Source organism: Eptatretus burgeri, chromosome 3, assembly GCF_056783735.1.
Source record: "Eptatretus burgeri isolate ZD-2024b chromosome 3, Ebu_testis_v1, whole genome shotgun sequence".
Lineage (NCBI taxonomy): Eukaryota > Metazoa > Chordata > Myxini > Myxiniformes > Myxinidae > Eptatretus > Eptatretus burgeri.
Genome location: NC_140963.1, coordinates 77,181,724 through 77,199,779, shown reverse-complemented (window position 1 = coordinate 77,199,779; position 18,056 = coordinate 77,181,724). Strand labels below are relative to the sequence as shown.

The 18,056-nt window shown below is 43.0% G+C and overlaps 1 protein-coding gene and 1 long non-coding RNA gene across 3 annotated transcripts in view; one reads left to right on the top strand and one right to left on the bottom strand.

The window, feature by feature from the left end:
- Positions 1–18,056, top strand: part of TSPEAR (thrombospondin type laminin G domain and EAR repeats) — an 86,611-nt gene that overhangs the window by 47,311 nt on the left and 21,244 nt on the right. For both annotated transcript variants that reach the window (XM_085874065.1, XM_085874066.1), the window contains exons 5-10: positions 1,617–1,764; positions 3,808–3,936; positions 4,661–4,893; positions 7,052–7,241; positions 11,052–11,281; positions 11,538–11,722. In XM_085874065.1, the coding sequence (XP_085730191.1) occupies positions 1,617–1,764; positions 3,808–3,936; positions 4,661–4,893; positions 7,052–7,241; positions 11,052–11,281; positions 11,538–11,722 (1,115 nt within the window). The remainder of the gene's footprint in view (positions 1–1,616; positions 1,765–3,807; positions 3,937–4,660; positions 4,894–7,051; positions 7,242–11,051; positions 11,282–11,537; positions 11,723–18,056) is intronic.
- Positions 1–18,056, bottom strand: part of LOC147030232 (uncharacterized) — a 52,935-nt gene that overhangs the window by 14,291 nt on the left and 20,588 nt on the right. Inside the window, exon 2 of the long non-coding RNA XR_015056270.1 lies at positions 4,707–4,849. This is a non-coding gene — a long non-coding RNA (uncharacterized LOC147030232). The remainder of the gene's footprint in view (positions 1–4,706; positions 4,850–18,056) is intronic.

The window sequence follows — 18,056 nt, the reverse complement described above, 5'->3', positions numbered from 1 at the left end:
TAGAGGGAGAGCCACACTTGTACAGCCTGGTGTCATTACTACCGCTGGTGGCTTTTGGTTTAGAGGGAGAGCCACACTTGTACAGCCTGGTGTCAGTACAACCACCAGTGGCTTTTGGTTTAGAGGGAGAGCCACACTTGTACAGCCTGGTGTCATTACTACCGCTGGTGGCTTTTGGTTTAGAGGGAGAGCCACACTTGTACAGCCTGGTGTCAGTACAACCACCGGTGGCTTTTGGTTTAGAGGGAGAGCCACACTTGTACAGCCTGGTGTCATTACTACCGCTGGTGGCTTTTGGTTTAGAGGGAGAGCCACACTTGTACAGCCTGGTGTTAGTACAACTACTGGTGGCTTTTGGTTTAGAGGGAGAGCCACACTTGTACAGCCTGGTGTCATTACTACCGCTGGTGGCTTTTGGTTTAGAGGGAGAGCCACACTTGTACAGCCTGGTGTTAGTACAACCAATGGTGGCTTTTGGTTTAGAGGGAGAGCCACACTTGTACAGCCTGGTGTCATTACTACCGCTGGTGGCTTTTGGTTTAGAGGGAGAGCCACACTTGTACAGCCTGGTGTCAGTACAACTACTGGTGGCTTTTGGTTTAGAGGGAGAGCCACACTTGTACAGCCTGGTGTCATTACTACCACTGGTGGCTTTTGGTTTAGAGGGAGAGCCACACTTGTACAGCCTGGTGTCATTACTACCACTGGTGGCTTTTGGTTTAGAGGGAGAGCCACACTTGTACAGCCTGGTGTCATTACTACCGCTGGTGCCTTTTGGTTTAGAGGGAGAGCCACACTTGTACAGACTGGTGTCAGTACAACCACTGGTGGCTTTTGGTTTAGAGGGAGAGCCACACTTGTACAGACTGGTGTCAGTACAACCACTGGTGGATTTTGGTTTAGAGGGAGAGCCACACTTGTACAGCCTGGTGTCATTACTACCGCTGGTGGCTTTTGGTTTAGAGGGAGAGCCACACTTGTACAGCCTGGTGTCATTACTACCACTGGTGGCTTTTGGTTTAGAGGGAGAGCCACACTTGTACAGCCTGGTGTCATTACTACCACTGGTGGCTTTTGGTTTAGAGGGAGAGCCACACTTGTACAGACTGGTGTCAGTACAACCACTGGTGGCTTTTGGTTTAGAGGGAGAGCCACACTTGTACAGACTGGTGTCAGTACAACCACTGGTGGATTTTGGTTTAGAGGGAGAGCCACACTTGTACAGCCTGGTGTCATTACTACCGCTGGTGCCTTTTGGTTTCGAGAGACAACTATTGCTGGCAGCCGAACGCGTACAACCGAAACTCTGCTGCCTTGGTTCTATCCAGCCATTTTCTTGGCCTATTGGGAGTGAAAGATTTGGGATCTCGTAGAGTCGGCTGTGATTGAGTATTAGACCATTCGCCGAGAGCTCAGTAAGATCATCCAACACAGGGACGCGAGGAATCGCTCATAGACCGAGTGAGCGCGAACACATGTCACTGCTTGGCTGGAACTCGACAATGCATCTGTTCGGTACGTGAGACGATGCTATAGGAGTACATGCACATACGCTATTGTAAATGAGCAGAGAGACTGTTGTCTGAGGCAGCGATTGGCTCCTGTGCATGTTTTAGGGCCTGTTGAGACAGCTGGTGCTCCTGCCCGGTGCCGACGCGGTGCGCATCATCTGTCCCAGTACAAACCCGGCAACCGCAGAGCTCCACGTGCCACATTCTCTACTCGCTACCTCACCGCTCAGGCCTGGAGAAGATGAGCAGTTTGGTAAGACACTCGTAAAGGAAACCACATTTTCACACAAAAAAGAATGAATCAAATATATATATATATTTTTTGTAGTTAAAATTTTTTTTCAAAGAAGAATGAGCTTGGGTGGTGATAATTTCAAGGAGCCGGTGGTGGCGATGACTGACTCTCACTATCAAATGGTTCTCATTAAAATTGATTTGTACTCTTCGTTACTTTCATGGGACATTCACATAAGAAACTAGAAGGGCACTCGGTAGAGCGCATACCTCCGCCACATAATGCCTGATCTACGAGAACATATCGAGCCCATTAGATTTTTGAAATATCATGCTATACAGTACTATATCATTTTTGGCCCTTTGTCTCAATCCTTATCACATACCAAACCTGTCCACAAAATTTCATCTGAATCTGTCTACAACTTTTTGAGATATCATGCAAACAAACAAACAAACGAAAAAAATGAAAAATCACTCATAGGGTGACTATTTGGCAAAACAGCCAAAAGTAGAAGAGCGCATACCTCTGCTAGGTGGAACAATTCAGGTTTTGAAGCCAACTGATGGGCTGGATCCAAACCAAAATCCAAATCGCTTGTTCTTGTCACCTAACCAACTCATCCATCTTGTTTTGTCATAACTTGTCCACAACTTTGTGAGTGATATATTTCGTTTTTGGCCTGACCTATCAATTTTAGAACTTAGACCCGTGTTGACCTTTTGACATTAAAATTAATTGGTAGTTGAATTCAGCGACCTGACGTGAAAATGATCTTCAAATTTCTAGTCAATCGGATGAAAATTGAGGATTTTAGAAAGTTTGGCCCAAATTGGCCTGTTGGCCTATGTAGACCTTTTGGCCTATGTTTACCTTAAAATTAATAGGTGGTTGAATTCAGTTACCTGACATGTAAATCCTTTTCAAATCTCAACTCAATTGGATGTAAATTGAGGATTTTAGGAAATTTGGCCCAAAGTGGCCTTTTGGCTTATTTTGACCTTTTGGCCTATGTTTACTACAAAATCAATAGGTGTTTGAATTCAGCGACCTGACATGAAAATGCTCTTCAAATTTCAAGTCAATCAGATGAAAATTGAGGATTTTAGAAAATTTGGCCCAAATTGGCCTGTTGGCCGATGTTGAAATTTTTGCCTATGGTAACCACAAAAATAATAGGTGGTTGAATTCAGTGACCTGATATGTATATCCTTTTCAAATCTCGACTCAATTGAATGTAAATTGAGGATTTAGGAAATTTGGCCAAACTTGGCCTTTTGGCCTATTTTGACCTTTGGCCTATGTTTACGGCAAAATTAATAGGTGTTTGAATTTGGTGACCTGAAATGCAAATGCTCTTCATATTTCAAGTCAATCAGATGAAAATTGAGGATTTTAGAAATACCACCTAAGTTGTTGACCTTTGACCTATGTTGACCTTTTGACCTCAAAAAACAAGAGACTTCTTCCTTATGACAAACTCCACCACGTGGTGAAGTTTCGTGAATATTGGTTTAAAATTGTGACCTGTAGGCGACAGACAGACAGACAGACAGACAGACAGACACAGAGAGAATAGCAAAATCTACAAACCAATATACTTGAAAATCTTCGATTTTGCAAGTAACAAACAAACAGAAAGGGGTGAAAACATAACCTCGCTTACTTGTGCTTCGTTTCTTTATTATCCTCACTCGTTCCCGAAGGGATGGGAGAGACTATTGTAATCAGTGTGACCACTCCTTGGCTTTTTCACAAGATCTTGGCTATTCGTTGTTCACCTTGGCGTCTTGGTTTTCTATAGGTTTTCTTGGCGGATAGCTTTTCTATTATCATCGCTTTTCCGAAACCTTGTGAATTCTTGGCTTTTTTCATTGGCTCACCTTGGCATTTATTAAAATGAGTGGTCACACTGATTGTAATGGTTGGTCAGTGTGTGTGAGTCCGCATGCAGATCTACTTTAAAATATATCGTTCATTCTCAGATCTGCAGTAATCCATGTACCCCATTATGGTTCTGCATTGTCAAAGGCTCAGTCCTTTTCCTCGTGTCTCTCACAGAGATGAAACTTCGTTTGACTCTTCGAGAAGAGGAATCGTGCAGAATGGCGTCTGCTGGCATCATGTGGTTTGACTCCCATAGGAGGGTCATCCAGGTCTGCGATGGCAAAGCTTGGGTGTCCTTATATGGTACTATCGCTTCCCTATTTAAATCTTCAAAGGAGACTAATAACCATCTTATATCCGTCCATTTAACAGGTCTGAAGACACACAACCTCATCAAACTAGCAAGGCCGATGCTAAATGTTACCGCGAGAGTACCGAATGAGAGTACCACAAAACACGACCCAAAGGGGGCAGTGTGAATTCACTGCTTCAATATGTTTCCAAGAGTTACATTCATATGGGTCTTAACTGGCCATTTCCTACTTAATGTTGTTGCAGAACAGCCTGACAATCTGCTTTATCCAAGGGTAGCACAAGATGCAACATCTGCAACTTCAATCAGAATGGTGCAATTAAACTAGTTTTCAAATGTCTTATACGAAGACAGTTGACTTTCATAATCTGAGTTGACTTTACTCAAATATCAGAGTGTATGCAAACAGTGTATTTAGCAATGTGCTTCTCACCACTCTCACCTGCACATCACTCAGCAGAATGTGCCGTGCTACCCGTAATCTCGGCTCAGAAACCAAGCTATTTGGTTCCACAATGAAGGCAACGTTGTTGCTAAATCATGAGTCCTGACTCTTGATTCTTGACAAGTTATGAGACAATTGTGCCTTTACGATAAAATAGAGCCACTTACTTACCAAACATCACCTTGATCTAGATTTCATATTTATTATTACTGTGTGTCATGTTTGAAAACAGAATGAAGAAAGCAAACACCTTCTCACCTGATGTGCAGCTACCAAGCAGCTAAGCTACGTGGAAGAATACGGAAAGCTTCTCACCGACGGCAGGACAAGGGACATAGAGATCTTCCGTATCGATGGTGTCGGGTTGTTTGCAGCAGCAGCCAGCGAGAATTCCGGCTCTGGGTCAACCATCTTCAAATGGGACAATGGAACGTTTCACCAGCATCAAGTGATCTCCACTGAACATGCACAGAAATGGGAGTTCTTTACCATAGGGAGAGATGTAAGGGTACCTCGCATGCACAAACTTTTGTTGTTAAACCCCTTGTGTGCCGACTTTTGGAAAAAAAACAAAAACAGTGAAAGTCTGCCAGGATATTGTGAAAGTTTGTAATTTCTGTGCCTTGCTTCCCTTCCACACATTTCCCTCTGCTCCCATCAAACTCGTTCACTTCCACTCAATGACAGGATGGCCGAGAGGTATACACACTCGCCTCAAGGCGGTCCAGCCTGAGTTTGAATCTCGACCCAGCTATAAACTGTCATCCGAATGTTTCACAAGCAGGGTGATTCATCAATGTGTGTGCCATCCCTCAGAGGGACGTAAAACGGGCGTCCTGTCTGCCAGCATGTGTTGGTGGACGTTAAAGATCCCATTGTGTCCTTCACGAAAAGTAGGTGAGCTATTGCCAGAACCCTGGCCAAGTTCCAAATTCATGGCCAAATGAATCAGCGGCACAGCCACGCCTTCGGTCAATGATGTACCCCTGCAGTCTTGTGCCGCATACAAATGACGATGACGACTTCCATTCAATGCTTCTTCTGAGAAGCTTTCGGGCTTTATGTCTGAAACAGGACTTTCACCGATTTGCTTCTCACAATCGATTCACACATGACTAACGCTACTGGGTAAAATCAATCACACAAAATATACACCTTGTTAAATTAAGAAATGCCGTTTCAATTAATCCGCAATGGAATATTCAAGGGTAATAAGTATCTCCCAGTTCCAGTGCATGTAAATGTACAGTAACGAAGTATAATGCTGTAATCAAGCCTAACTCACACTCATCCGAATTAAAACCAAATCATATATTCAGATGCAATCATTTTGAGTTTTCCCTCAAGAAAATAACTTATTTACATTCACGAACAAATCTGCGATTATTATATTTTAACAAACTCTGTAATTATCTTTACAATCATTATATCATTACAAAGGAGAAAGATTTAATTTGTCAGCCACCGCCGTCACACCTACCAAATACCAGGACAATATAGGTACTGCAAATGTACCTGTATGAGTACCTCGTACCTCAATGTTTATTTCTTTAAATCCAAGTCTTTCGTCAAGGACCGAATGACTCAAAATGTAATCATAATCAGGTGAAAGGTATCATCAAATCTTTCATGTGATCATAACTGAATATGCCTAATCTCATCAGATCTCTGACGAAAAGTAAAACAGGACATGAAAATTAAATAAATGGGACATGAAAATTAAATAAATGGGGATGTCGATGTTAAATTAGACGAATATTGTGATTATGTTGGGGTAAACTGTCTCCACTTCTTCCTCTAGGGCCTAGGCCCTAGAGTCAAGGCCTCATGCAGGTGTTGCATCACCACCTTAGGTCATATTTTATACCCCATTAACCCTTTTTAACCTGACCATATAAACTTGTATGCTACTATGTTACCTCCCCTCCTTCACTTTCTTGGTTAGTCTAACTGTTGTCCCACTATCAGCTCATTATGCCTGGTGTTGGCTTAATGGTTATGGTGGTGGGCTTGGGATCCTAGGATCTTGAGTTCAAATCCCACTTGACTACTGAATTAATATCAGGTGGGGTTGACTCTGCCTGTCATCCTTCCGAGGTCGTCAACACGAGTGCCAGCTTGCTGGTATCCTGTGTCGGAGTGGTGACCCATCCAGGATTGTGTCCAATAGCCAAGGATACTGCTAAGGCAGCACCAACGCTCTGCACAGAGAATGGTCCCAATGGATGGGTGGATCACTTCATTGACTGTTAACCCCATGTCACCTTGCTTTTCCATGAGCTTACAAAACTACATCTCTATCATGTATACATTAAAAGTTACAAAAGTTCAAAATTGCACAATGACTTTATGGACACCCTGTCAATATATAATAACAAATGTGATAAAGACAAGCACAGGGATAAACAGCCTCCTGTGTCAAACTTTCCTTGGACATCCTGTCAAAAAAAACCAAACAACAGATTTACAACTTCAAGTTTGATTATTTCTTACATATTGATTTAAATACTACCCGTCGCTGCACTCCCTTCATCCCATTAATACTTCATCTGTTATCCACAAGGAGAAGGTAGGTAACATGCAACAGGCATTAGATGAATACAGCTTACACAAAGCCTGTACGTTTCTGCTGATGGTATTGTTGAATTTTATTTTGACAGATCTTCCTTGCAGTGGCCAACTTGGGAGGTGAGAAAGAAAGCAGAAAGCGGAGCTCGGTTGTTTATCGTTGGAACCGTCGGTTACAACTTTTCCTGCCCCATCAGCACCTGCACACAAACGGCGCTCGAGATGTGGAGGCATTTCGTCTCCAGGGAAGCACTTACCTGGTGGTGGCCAACCACATTAAAGGTCTCCCTCCGCATTGTCATGTGATTATTGAAATTATCAGAACAAAATATAAATACAGGAGTATTCCGTTCAACTTAATCCTTCAGGCTACTTCACTATAAGTTCAAAGGCAAGTTAGCCATCAAATTAGAGAAGGTTAACATACATAGTGTTTAGCTTAGTGGTATGGAAAAAGGAAAAAATGGGACAAACAAACAAGGTTAGTGCAAAGACAAAAGGTGGAGGATACGTATGGAGGATGACATTAGATAGTGTAGGTGAGCTGAGAGATGTATGAATATTCAATAGATGGGAGAAAGAGTACAGGTGAGCAAGACGCTTCCTTCATCACTGGGATTTAAGAAGGAGATAATAGTAGTTGATAAATGTGTATGACTTGCCAGGTCTTGGTTGGAGAGATTGGCTTAAAGGGAGTCCAAGGCCCGTTTTCACAGCACAGATCTCCTCAGAGCCTACATTCAGAGAAATACTCAGCTGTGGTCTCTGCTGTGAAAATAAATTCTGGTCTTTATGGACTTCCAAGTGAGATATCCTCACTCTATGTAGAATTTTTAAAATGACAGCTTCAAAAACTGCCAGGTTGATAGTAGGAGTCCCAGCCCAAAGTGAGGAAATGTACTGCATGAGTAACTGAGATGGGTCTTTTGCTGCAGAGTGTAATCTGCCTTTGGAAGCCAGCTTCATTGTATGACTGTCACAAGATACAGTTTATGGCTGATGTTGCGAAATAACTTTCAAAAATTGAAGCTTGGCAAGAGGATCATGGAAAAATAGAGTAGTATTTTCTTAGTGGTCTTTTCTGAGGGATAGATTTCATTCATCTGTATGCATAATAGCTGGAGTCCATTACAAATTCTGCCTGCAGGTTGCATCATCTCTCGAGGGAGCGACAAGACCTTTGATGTGGTGCCCCTGCTAGGTTTGGCAGGAATTTTAATTTGTTCTCAGTGCACTCCTCACAAAAACACAAAGACACTGTGTGATCTTTAGCATCGAGCAACTAATGCTGACAGATGGGATGCCCGGTTTAACTAATGCAAGCTGAGGGACAGCGTACTTTGTGATACAATGCCCTGTCTATGGAGCACCAATCAGACAGTTTTTAATCGGGTCTGGCCTCAAACCCTCAAAGGTAAGTGCATAAACTCTGCACCATCCTGTCAGGACCAGGGATAGAGTGGCATGCCGGGACTTATTAAATGAAGGCCAAGCTCTATGTACAGGTAGTGGACAAACAAGTTCAAATTGCGAACATACCCCGTGGGAGTTCATTCACACAACTCTCAGGTGAGCGATAGCACGGACAACAGCCAGTTTTGAAATTTAGTAAGATTTTCATCGCATCAGAAAAAGAAACCAGAACACCCCACAAGAGTGAGGCTAGTTTCATATCAACATTTGCGACTTCATTTTGCGTTGGGCATCGCCCAGCGTTAAAAAAAAATTTTTAATAACAATTTTAAGAAAATGGGCCGAAAGGGCCGTTTCTCAGCCCAAAGGGCCAGAATCGCACTTTGGACTCAGTTAGTGCCTGGGGAATGGTCTCTAGAATATACCTGTCAAGTTTGGTTCGGTTCCGTTTACGAACAACCGAGAAATAGCAATTTTTTTTAAATGGGTCGAGAGGGCCGTTTCTCGGCCCAAAGGGCCATGATCTCATTGGGCTCAGTTATTGCCTGCAGAGTGACCTTAAGAATATAGCTGTCAGATTTGGTTCAGTTTCTTTCAAGAATAACCGATAAATAGAAATTTTAAGAAAATGGACTGAAAGGGCCGTTTTTCGGCCCAAAGGGCCGGAATCACACTTTGGGCTCAGTTATTGCCTGGAGAATGGTCTCGAGAATATACCTGTCAAGTTTGGTTTGGTTTCTTTCACGAATAACCGAGAAATAATTTTAAGAAAATGGGCCAAAAGAGCCGGACTCGCACTTTGGGCTGTTATTCCCAGCGCATATGTGTATAGTATATACCTGTCAATTTTCATCGAATTCTGTTCATGAATGATGGAGTAATAGACGTTCAAATGAACTGTACACAAGAAAAAAGAGAGAACGTGAGCAGCGCTTAGACCCCGTGGGGTGGAAGACCCCACGGGGCAAAAATAGAAACACCAATGTAAAGTCACTTAATAGGGCATTGGGCCACCACGTGTGGCATGTACAGCCTGCATGCACTGTGGCATCGAGTCCACCAGTGTCTCAAATTCTGCAGGAGGGATGTGGTCACCCTACTTCCACGAGAAAGTCAATCAACTCACACCTGTTTAATGGAGGTGTAAAACGCTGTCTCAGGCATCGTTCCAGAATATCCCATAAATGCTCGATTGGGTTCAGATCTGGTGACTGAGAAGGCCATGACATATGGGTAAGACGTGTCATGCTCATACCATTGGGCAACCACACGTGCTCTGTGGGATGGGGGCAGTGTAATCCTGGAAGACACCCTCCTGACAGGAAAGAAATGCTGCAACATGGGTGCAGATGATCACTCAGTACCATTAAGTAGGGATTGGCATTGATCTTGTCTACCAAGGGAATGAGTGCACCCAAACCATGCCAGGGAAATGTGCCCCCACAACATTACAGAACCACTAGAACCCTTCACTGTTGGGACCAATCACTTAGGGTTGCAGAGCTCTTTACGTTGGCATCACACATGCACTCATCCGTTTGTCAAGAACATGGTGAAGGATGATTCATCTGACCATTTCACATTTCTCCACTGCTCGGTAGTTCATTGCCTGTGCTCTTTGCACCAATGGACTTGCAAACGTGCATTGCCAAGTGTGCTGAGCGATTTGTGCACTGCAACCCGACTATAGGATCCTGCTCTGTGGAGTTCTCGGCGGACCGTTTTTTTATGACACTGGCTGCTCGTGTCCCAGGTTGAAACTTACAGTGAATTGATCTGAAGTTGCTCGCTTGCTTTGCCTTGCACTTCAAATTAATGTACGGATATCATGATCCTGGAGTATAAGCTGCCATCCACTGTTGCCCTTTGCTGATGATGTCTTTCCCTCAGAGTTCCATGGTGACATCACCTAAGACACCATTGCTCATGAAACCTTAGACACCGTTAGACACCATCTTCACCTGAAACACTTGGTGTCCCTTATTTACGCAAGTGTTTCCATTTTTTTGCCCACGACCAGTGGCTGGTTCATATTTACCAAAGCATTAAGCGAGGATAGGAAGTTGATTGTCTTTCCACGTGAGGTGGAGAGACAAGGTCGGATTGTCGGAGAAACCTCGATTTGTTGAACAAAGTGTTGTACAATCAAAATTGGTGGATATTGCTTTTTCAGTGAGGCAGATTTGATGCAGTTGAAGAATAAGAGTTGTCTGAGGATGCATCTTGTGGAGGAGAGAATGCCGTAGACTGCAACAACTTACTTAATAACACAAAATAGTTCTTTGAACAAAAGGGGTAAACTTGAATCCCATTTGGAGAAATCATCGTGAAAATGGCAGGTGTGACAGAACATAGTGATAGGATGGCTGTTTTTGTGACTCACCACGCTCTGCGTTTCTGCGACTCCACCGCGCTCTGCGTTTCTGCGACTCCACCACGCTCTGCGTTTCTGCGACTCCACCGCGCTTTGCATTTCTGCGACTCCACCGTGCTCTGCGTTTCTGCGACTCCATGCTCTGTGTTTTTACAACTGTGCTTTGCTTGTACGATTCCATCATGCATCTCTTGCACCACAATAAAAAGTTGACTTAAATTACATATTGAAATGTGACATTGACTGAAGTTCTTCAAATAAACCGTTTTTTCAGCTCACAATGAGCCCCTTGTTATGATGAGCAGAGCACAAGCATGTGACTGAGAGCATCATATACAAGTGGAACTGCAATCGGCGTCGATTTGAGGAGCACCAAGCCATCGTTACATCGGGTGCATATGATTGGGAGTTTTTCTCTGTCGGTGCATTCTCCTTCCTGGTTGTTGCCAATTCCTTCAATGGTTCCTCCACACACGTTGACTCTGCAATCTATGTTCTTCAGGGAGAACGTTTTGTTCTGTTTCAAACTATTAAGGTAAGCCTAGTTTCAGGAATGGATTCTTTCAGGCCACTGAAATACCAGACTTATAACAAACAAACCTCACTTATCTTGGGTTTTCATGAGACAAATGTGACTGCATTTAATATGTTCACTTTGAGGCACCTGTATGTCATTTCATAAAGCTACGGTGGCAGTGCATGACACATTTTCAATTATGTGGTACGAGGTGAACACGAGGTGAAGGTCCATGGAGTAAAACCCTTTATGTATTCGAGATTTCTATCCACAGACTCGTGGTGCCACCGATTGGGAACCTTTCACCATTGATGAGCGTCATTTCCTTGCTGTGGCCAACAGTGTGAGCTTCACTCCACCTGCCAGTGGGTTGAGCGAGTACGTCATTAACTCAACCATCTACGAACTGGACTTGGCTCAACTTATGTTTGTCAAGTTCCAAGATATTCTGACATACAGGTAGAGGGCACCGAGTCACTGTGACATGAAATTGTTATTTGTTTACCATCCATCCCGCGGGATGCTCACTGGAGTGTTTGCAATCACTTTTTGTATCTCAATGTTGACCAAATGTTAAGCAAGTTGGGTCACCCGATTAAGATCGGGTTCTTCAGATTTGGTAATGCATCAAGAAGTTTGGTGTTGCCGAAGATCAAGTCATAAATAAGCAGAGCCATAAATACATTATAAACACAGTGGAAATAAGGGAAACACACCAACAGCAGGGTGAAGGGACACACCAGTGGGACACTTGGAAAGTGGAGGAAATACTCAGAAAAAAAAACGTCTGAGTCCAGAAATGGACCCAGGGATTTGGAAATGTAAAAGGAACAAGCAAATTTATATACACTACTATCAGACCCCACTAGTTGCAGTTTATAAAATGAGACCTACTTCGACATTCGCAGCCCTGTGCTTCACGTCTTCGTGGGTTTTTTTCACGTCTTCGCGGTTTTTCGTGGGCGTATTTGCGGTTTTTTCACATGTCACGTGGGTACATGACTTTTCACGGGATTTTTAATTTTTCCTCATGAATCACGAACCGCCAAGAACCTATTCCCCTTTTCCCATTGAAACAATGCCCTGTTATTAGCGGATTCGCTATTCGCAGAATTTTCCAGTAAAGGAACGTATCCCCCGTGAAAAGCAGATACCAACAGTACTGTGAAAAAGTTTGTATTATTATCACTTTTGTAGTTCTGTTCCCCATGAAACATTTGTGGGCAGTTGGGAAATGTGAAATATGGGTAGTTAATAATTCAAATTACTGTGAAAGTCAATTTAATATCACAGTTACCTTTAAGTATGTCCTAACAAAATACACAATTTTGTGTCTATCTGTCTGTCTGCTTGACTGCGATGCATTTGGTCATAACTTATCCAATCTCAACCAAACTTGACAGGAGGAATAAGGGTCACACGATGGAGGTTGTCACGACTTTATTTGCCCCCCCCTTCCACTTCCACAAGAGGGTTTTCTACCTTGGGTAAAATGTGTGTAAAGGTGTACAGATAGCTTATCATGGTGTTTTTCCAAGGCCACTTCCAATAAAAAAGTAACAAGAAAAAGAGCAATCAGAGTTTGCAGACCCTCGCCAAGACTTGTTTTGTGTGATGTTTGTGTAATTTTGTGTGGTGTATTTTGTGTGATGTTTGGTTACCGGTGTGTTTAATAATAACAGACATAACTACAACTGCCACTTTATAACTGCTGACAGTGATGACCGGGTACCAAGACATACCGCTTTGATGCAACCCCGCTTTTATCGGACACCTGACCCTGGCCAATGATGTTTATAGTTATTCAATTGAATTCAAAATGGGATTAAAATCAATTAAATTCAAATCAAATGGAAGACCAAATACTATGGGTACAGTACTGCATTGGAATCATCAGAAAGAACCTGAACAAGCAAAAAAGCAAAGATGAAGTCATCATGAGGAACCTGGATAGGATTCACATTTCAGCTGCTGCTACTCAACCCTCAAACCCAACCAGCACAGCAAAGTGAGACTTATTCAAAAAACCAAAAATAAGAAAGAACCCAGATTCAAAAAAATCAAATAATTCTGGCTGCCAGACCATGCGTCTGATCAGATTAAAATTTAAAACATATATTCCCCATCACTACGAGATCATAATTGTGAGGTTTCACATCGCTCGATTAAGCAGTTCAAGAGAAATGTTTTTTTAAGATTTTCCTTCAATCCAATATGGCGGGCAGACCATGTGACCAATCAATTATTTGTGAACACCCTGGTATCCCCAAGGCTTGGGGAACATTTGTGTGAAATTTCTCCTCGATCTGTCCAGCTGTTCTGAAGAGGATTTTTAAAGGTTTTAGGCTAAATCCAATATGGCTGCCAAACCTTGTGACCTATGACATTATAGGTGGGAAGGTTTTGTTCCTCATGTTTAGGCGGTCATAGCTATAAAGTTTTGCCTCAATCTGTTCAGCAGTTTCAGAGAAGATTTTTGAAGGTTTTCTTTAAAAAAAAAAAAATATATATATATATATATATATATATATATATATATATATATATATATATATATATATATATATATACCAAACCACATGACCGATGGTGTCATCAATTTTTGTCGGTCGCCGAATTTATCCCAGGATGACCCTCAAACATTTTCATACTGATCGGATATAACAATCTACATAAGCAATTATGATGTCATAACGAAGCCACCTATGACATCATACGAAAAATCATCCTTATTCCCCAAGTGGAGCACTTGCCATATGACAAGTTTCAATTTTTTTTCCATGGTGCTGGGTTGAAGATACACTGGTCTAAAGTTTTTCCTTTTTTCCAACATGGCTGTCATACCATGTGACCTATGACGTCATAATTATCATTAAAGCATTTGACATGAGTACTCGCTCATATAGTGAAAAGTTCGTGTCAATCCATGCAAGAAATTTTATGAATACATCAAGCTATATGCTGATGGTGTTCAGTGCAAGATTGAACAGGTGAGCAAGGCCTGCAAGAAGATCCCTTTGAATGAGCCTATTGACCCATTTAGCATTCCAGCAAACTCCAACTTTGAGGATGACTATATAATTGGTGGGACTTGAGATCAGATTTTGGCGTGGGAGTGGTCTGACTGGAAGCTATCACGCTTGCTTGAGAGATGGGTTGGCGTTTACACTGTGAAGGAGTGCTACCCTGTCCAAGAGCAGTGTGACCACTCCTTGGCTTTTTCACAAGATCTTGGCTATTCGTTGTTCACCTTGGCGTCTTGGTTTTCTATAGGATTTCTTGGCGTATAGGTTTTCTATTATCATCGCTTTTCCGAAACCTTGTGAATTATTGGCTTTTTTCATTGGCTCACCTTGGCATTTATGAAAATGAAGAGTGGTCACACTGTCCAAGAGACCAATATCAAGAACTACAATGTCACATCATCGACTCGTTTCTTCAATACCAAGCTGGGAATCAAGGATCCTTCGGTTTTGGTACCATCTTCCAGGTGTAAAATGACAATTGTCATGAAATTTTCTCGCTGCCAAGATATTAAGACATCTGGAATCTTCAAGTGATACTCTTTATTTGTCCACTGGTTGTTCGTCACTGTTCCATCACCATTCTCACAATCTCAACTAAACGTAAATGCTCTTTTCTGTAACACTTTTACTGCTGTTTAAAACACAATGCTCGAACAAGTTCAGCTTGTAATCAATCCATTCTGTATCCATCTTCTCCACCGCATGCATTATCTCCTGCCCCCTCCTATGTGTATACAAAAATATTAAAATATTAAAATTAAAAATCCGACAGGCAGTTGCAGAGAAAAACCACTCACGTTCCACATGGACAAACAAACAGACCGACAGATAGACAGATAATAAGGAGCCAAGTGGTAGCCTGACAGGTATGACGAAAATCATACAAATGATGTCACTGTCACCTTGACCTTTGACATATATAGTCAAAAAACATTGACAGCCTCACTTTTGCCCTTCAGAGTCCTTTGGTAAAGTTTGACGAAGATAGGCAAAAGTAGGGTTGGACATACAACCATACTTTTTTTGAAAGGAGTGGTTTTATGGCCATTTTTCACGCTGATCATGCATCCGTTGAAATATTTGACCGAGGATGATGTCTTAGGTTGGTAAAATGCAAAAAATCAAAATGGCCACCAAATTTACCCTTTTCAGGTATAATTTGATAATTATGGCTTACTAGGGCATGTAATATTGTAATATTATTACATGCCCAAGTCAGCCATAATTAACTTAGAATAAATAATATAACGAAAAATAGTATAATACTACAACAATATTAATACTAACTAATACCCCCCTCCCAAAGGGGTTTCTCCTCCTTGGACAAACACCGTGTTAAAGTGTATAAATAGCTTATCGTGGATTTTTGTGGGGCACCACTACTGGAAGTAGAAAATATTAGAAACCACAAACATGTATGATTACCTTTACCTTATAAAACACGGGGAGGGGAAGGCAGCGTGAAGGGAGGGGAAGGGAAAGCAGTGTGAGGGGAAGGGAATAGAAGGCAGCGTGAGGTGAGGGGAAGGGAAGGGTGATAAAATACACCCAAACAGCAACATTTTCGTTTTAACTGTGGGCATGCATGCATGCTCACACCCCTATGGTCAGCTCACTCCAAATTTGATTCATCCATACCCTATGGGAAGCAGTTGCAAATTCAAACTAAATTGTCAGTCCTTAACAGTCCCTTTAACAGAGGGGGAGGAGTTGGAAGGGAGAGGGAGAGAGAGGGAGGGGAGAGGAAAGGGGGTGGAGTGGGAGGCAGAGGTAGGGAGAGGGAGGGGAGAGGAAAGGGGGTGGAGTGGGAGGGAGAGGTATAGAGAGGGAGGGGAGAGGAAAGGGGGTGGAGTGGAGCAGAGGGAGGGGAGAGGAAAGGGGTCGGAGAGAGAAAAGGAGATGGGTCGGAGATAGGGAGAGGGGTGGGAGAGAGAAGGATAGGGGAGGGGAGAGGGATGGGAGAGAGAGGGAGAGGGGTGGGAGAGAGAAGGATAGGGGAGGGGGAGAGGGATGGGAGAGAGAAGGATTGGGGTGGGAGGGAGAAGGATAGGGGAGGGGAGAGGGGTGGGAGAGAGAAGGATAGGGGTGGGAGAGAGAAGGATAGGGGTGGGAGAGAGAAGGATAGGGGTGGGAGAGAGAAGGATAGGGGTGGGAGAGAGAAGGATAGGGGTGGGAGAGAGAAGGATAGGGGTGGGAGAGAGAAGGATAGGGGTGGGAGAGAGAAGGATAGGGGTGGGAGAGAGCTTAAACTTTATAATTCAGCTTAGTTTAAGAGATTCTAGAGATTATGGCATGTGCTGAAATGAAATTAAGCCTTGAACACTGGTATCTCCGGGCGTTTGTAAGCATTGCCATGTATCTAGTGATTTGTTGATATGGGACATTTTCACAAAAGCGGGTCAGGTAACGGTAAAGAACAAACTCAAAAATCACTTTCTTTGATATTCTCGAAATAGTGCTTGAACCCCTTATAAGGCCGAGAAAAATATTCAAATTATGTCAGCAACGCAGGATCACCATAAGGCCTCTGCACTGACTGGGCAATATATGCTTCATAAAAATTATCGGACAGTCTTTACCGTTACCTGACACGCTTTTGTGAAAATGTCCCATATGATGATCAGACATTCGATGATATGAGTGAGGAAAGTGAAAAAAAACCTTATCATTAATAAATTGCTGTGGCCTGTTTCAAGTCGAGGCATTGTTGAGCAAGCCAACAAAAAAATGGCGACCGTGGGGGAGCGAGATGTCCGAATATGCGCATGATAAAGGATATAATTAAATCAGGCCATTAATTATTATCTTTGAAAAGGGGTGTTTTAATTAACCCAAACACCCAGTTTTCACTCATGCACTGCCTTGGAGTTCCCTTTGCATCCATGCAAAGTTTCAGACTGCTAGATTTGAAGGACACACACTGACACTTATTGGTAGAGAAGAATACATATATATATATATAGTGTGTGTGTGTGTGTGTGTGTGTGTGTGTGTGTGTGTGTGTGTGTGTGTGTGTGTGTGTGTGTGTGTGTGTGTGTGTGTGTGTGTGTGTGTGTGTGTGTGTGTGCGCGCGCGCGCGCCAACAGACATCGTGTTCACTAGCAGTGAGGGCTGGGCCCAATGTACGAGAGAGGTCTTGGGAAAGGAAGATCCACCAAAAGGAGAGCGTGATTGCTGCTTGTCCAGGCATTTTAATAACCTCCTTTGAGGGAGGTGCTTCAGCCCCCTTGCCACACATTTATTGCGCCACACTGCGGATAGAAAGGGACCCTCACCTTGTGCAGCCTCGTGGCCTCCCATCTGGGTTTCCTACTTGGGCCAAATGGAATCCTGATGCTGCTCAAGAAATTGAATGCTAATTTCTGTTCTCCAAATAGCTAGTTGCTTCGTTATGATATCTGCTGTCCAAATAGCTCGTCGTTTAGTTGTGTTATATGTTGCCCAAAAAGCTCGTTGGATAGTTGCAAGTCCATATGGATGAAAATTGAGTGAATCGGCCAAGGGAGTGCAGGACTGATTCATTTCCTACAGAGCAAAACATGTCCATCAGTCCTGGCTATCTGGCACGTTATTAGAAATAGAGCAACGACAGGCTGGGGAGCAGATCTTTCAATTCGAGCTCAAACGAATGGCAAAGCCCTAATGATCTGTTTGGGAACACGGCATCTTTGTTACCCGAGGTCAAGCCGAAATGGCTTTGGCAGTCCCTCGATAAAGATATCCCCAGGCCCCAGCTTGGCACATTTGCTCTTTGCACCTGAATCGCA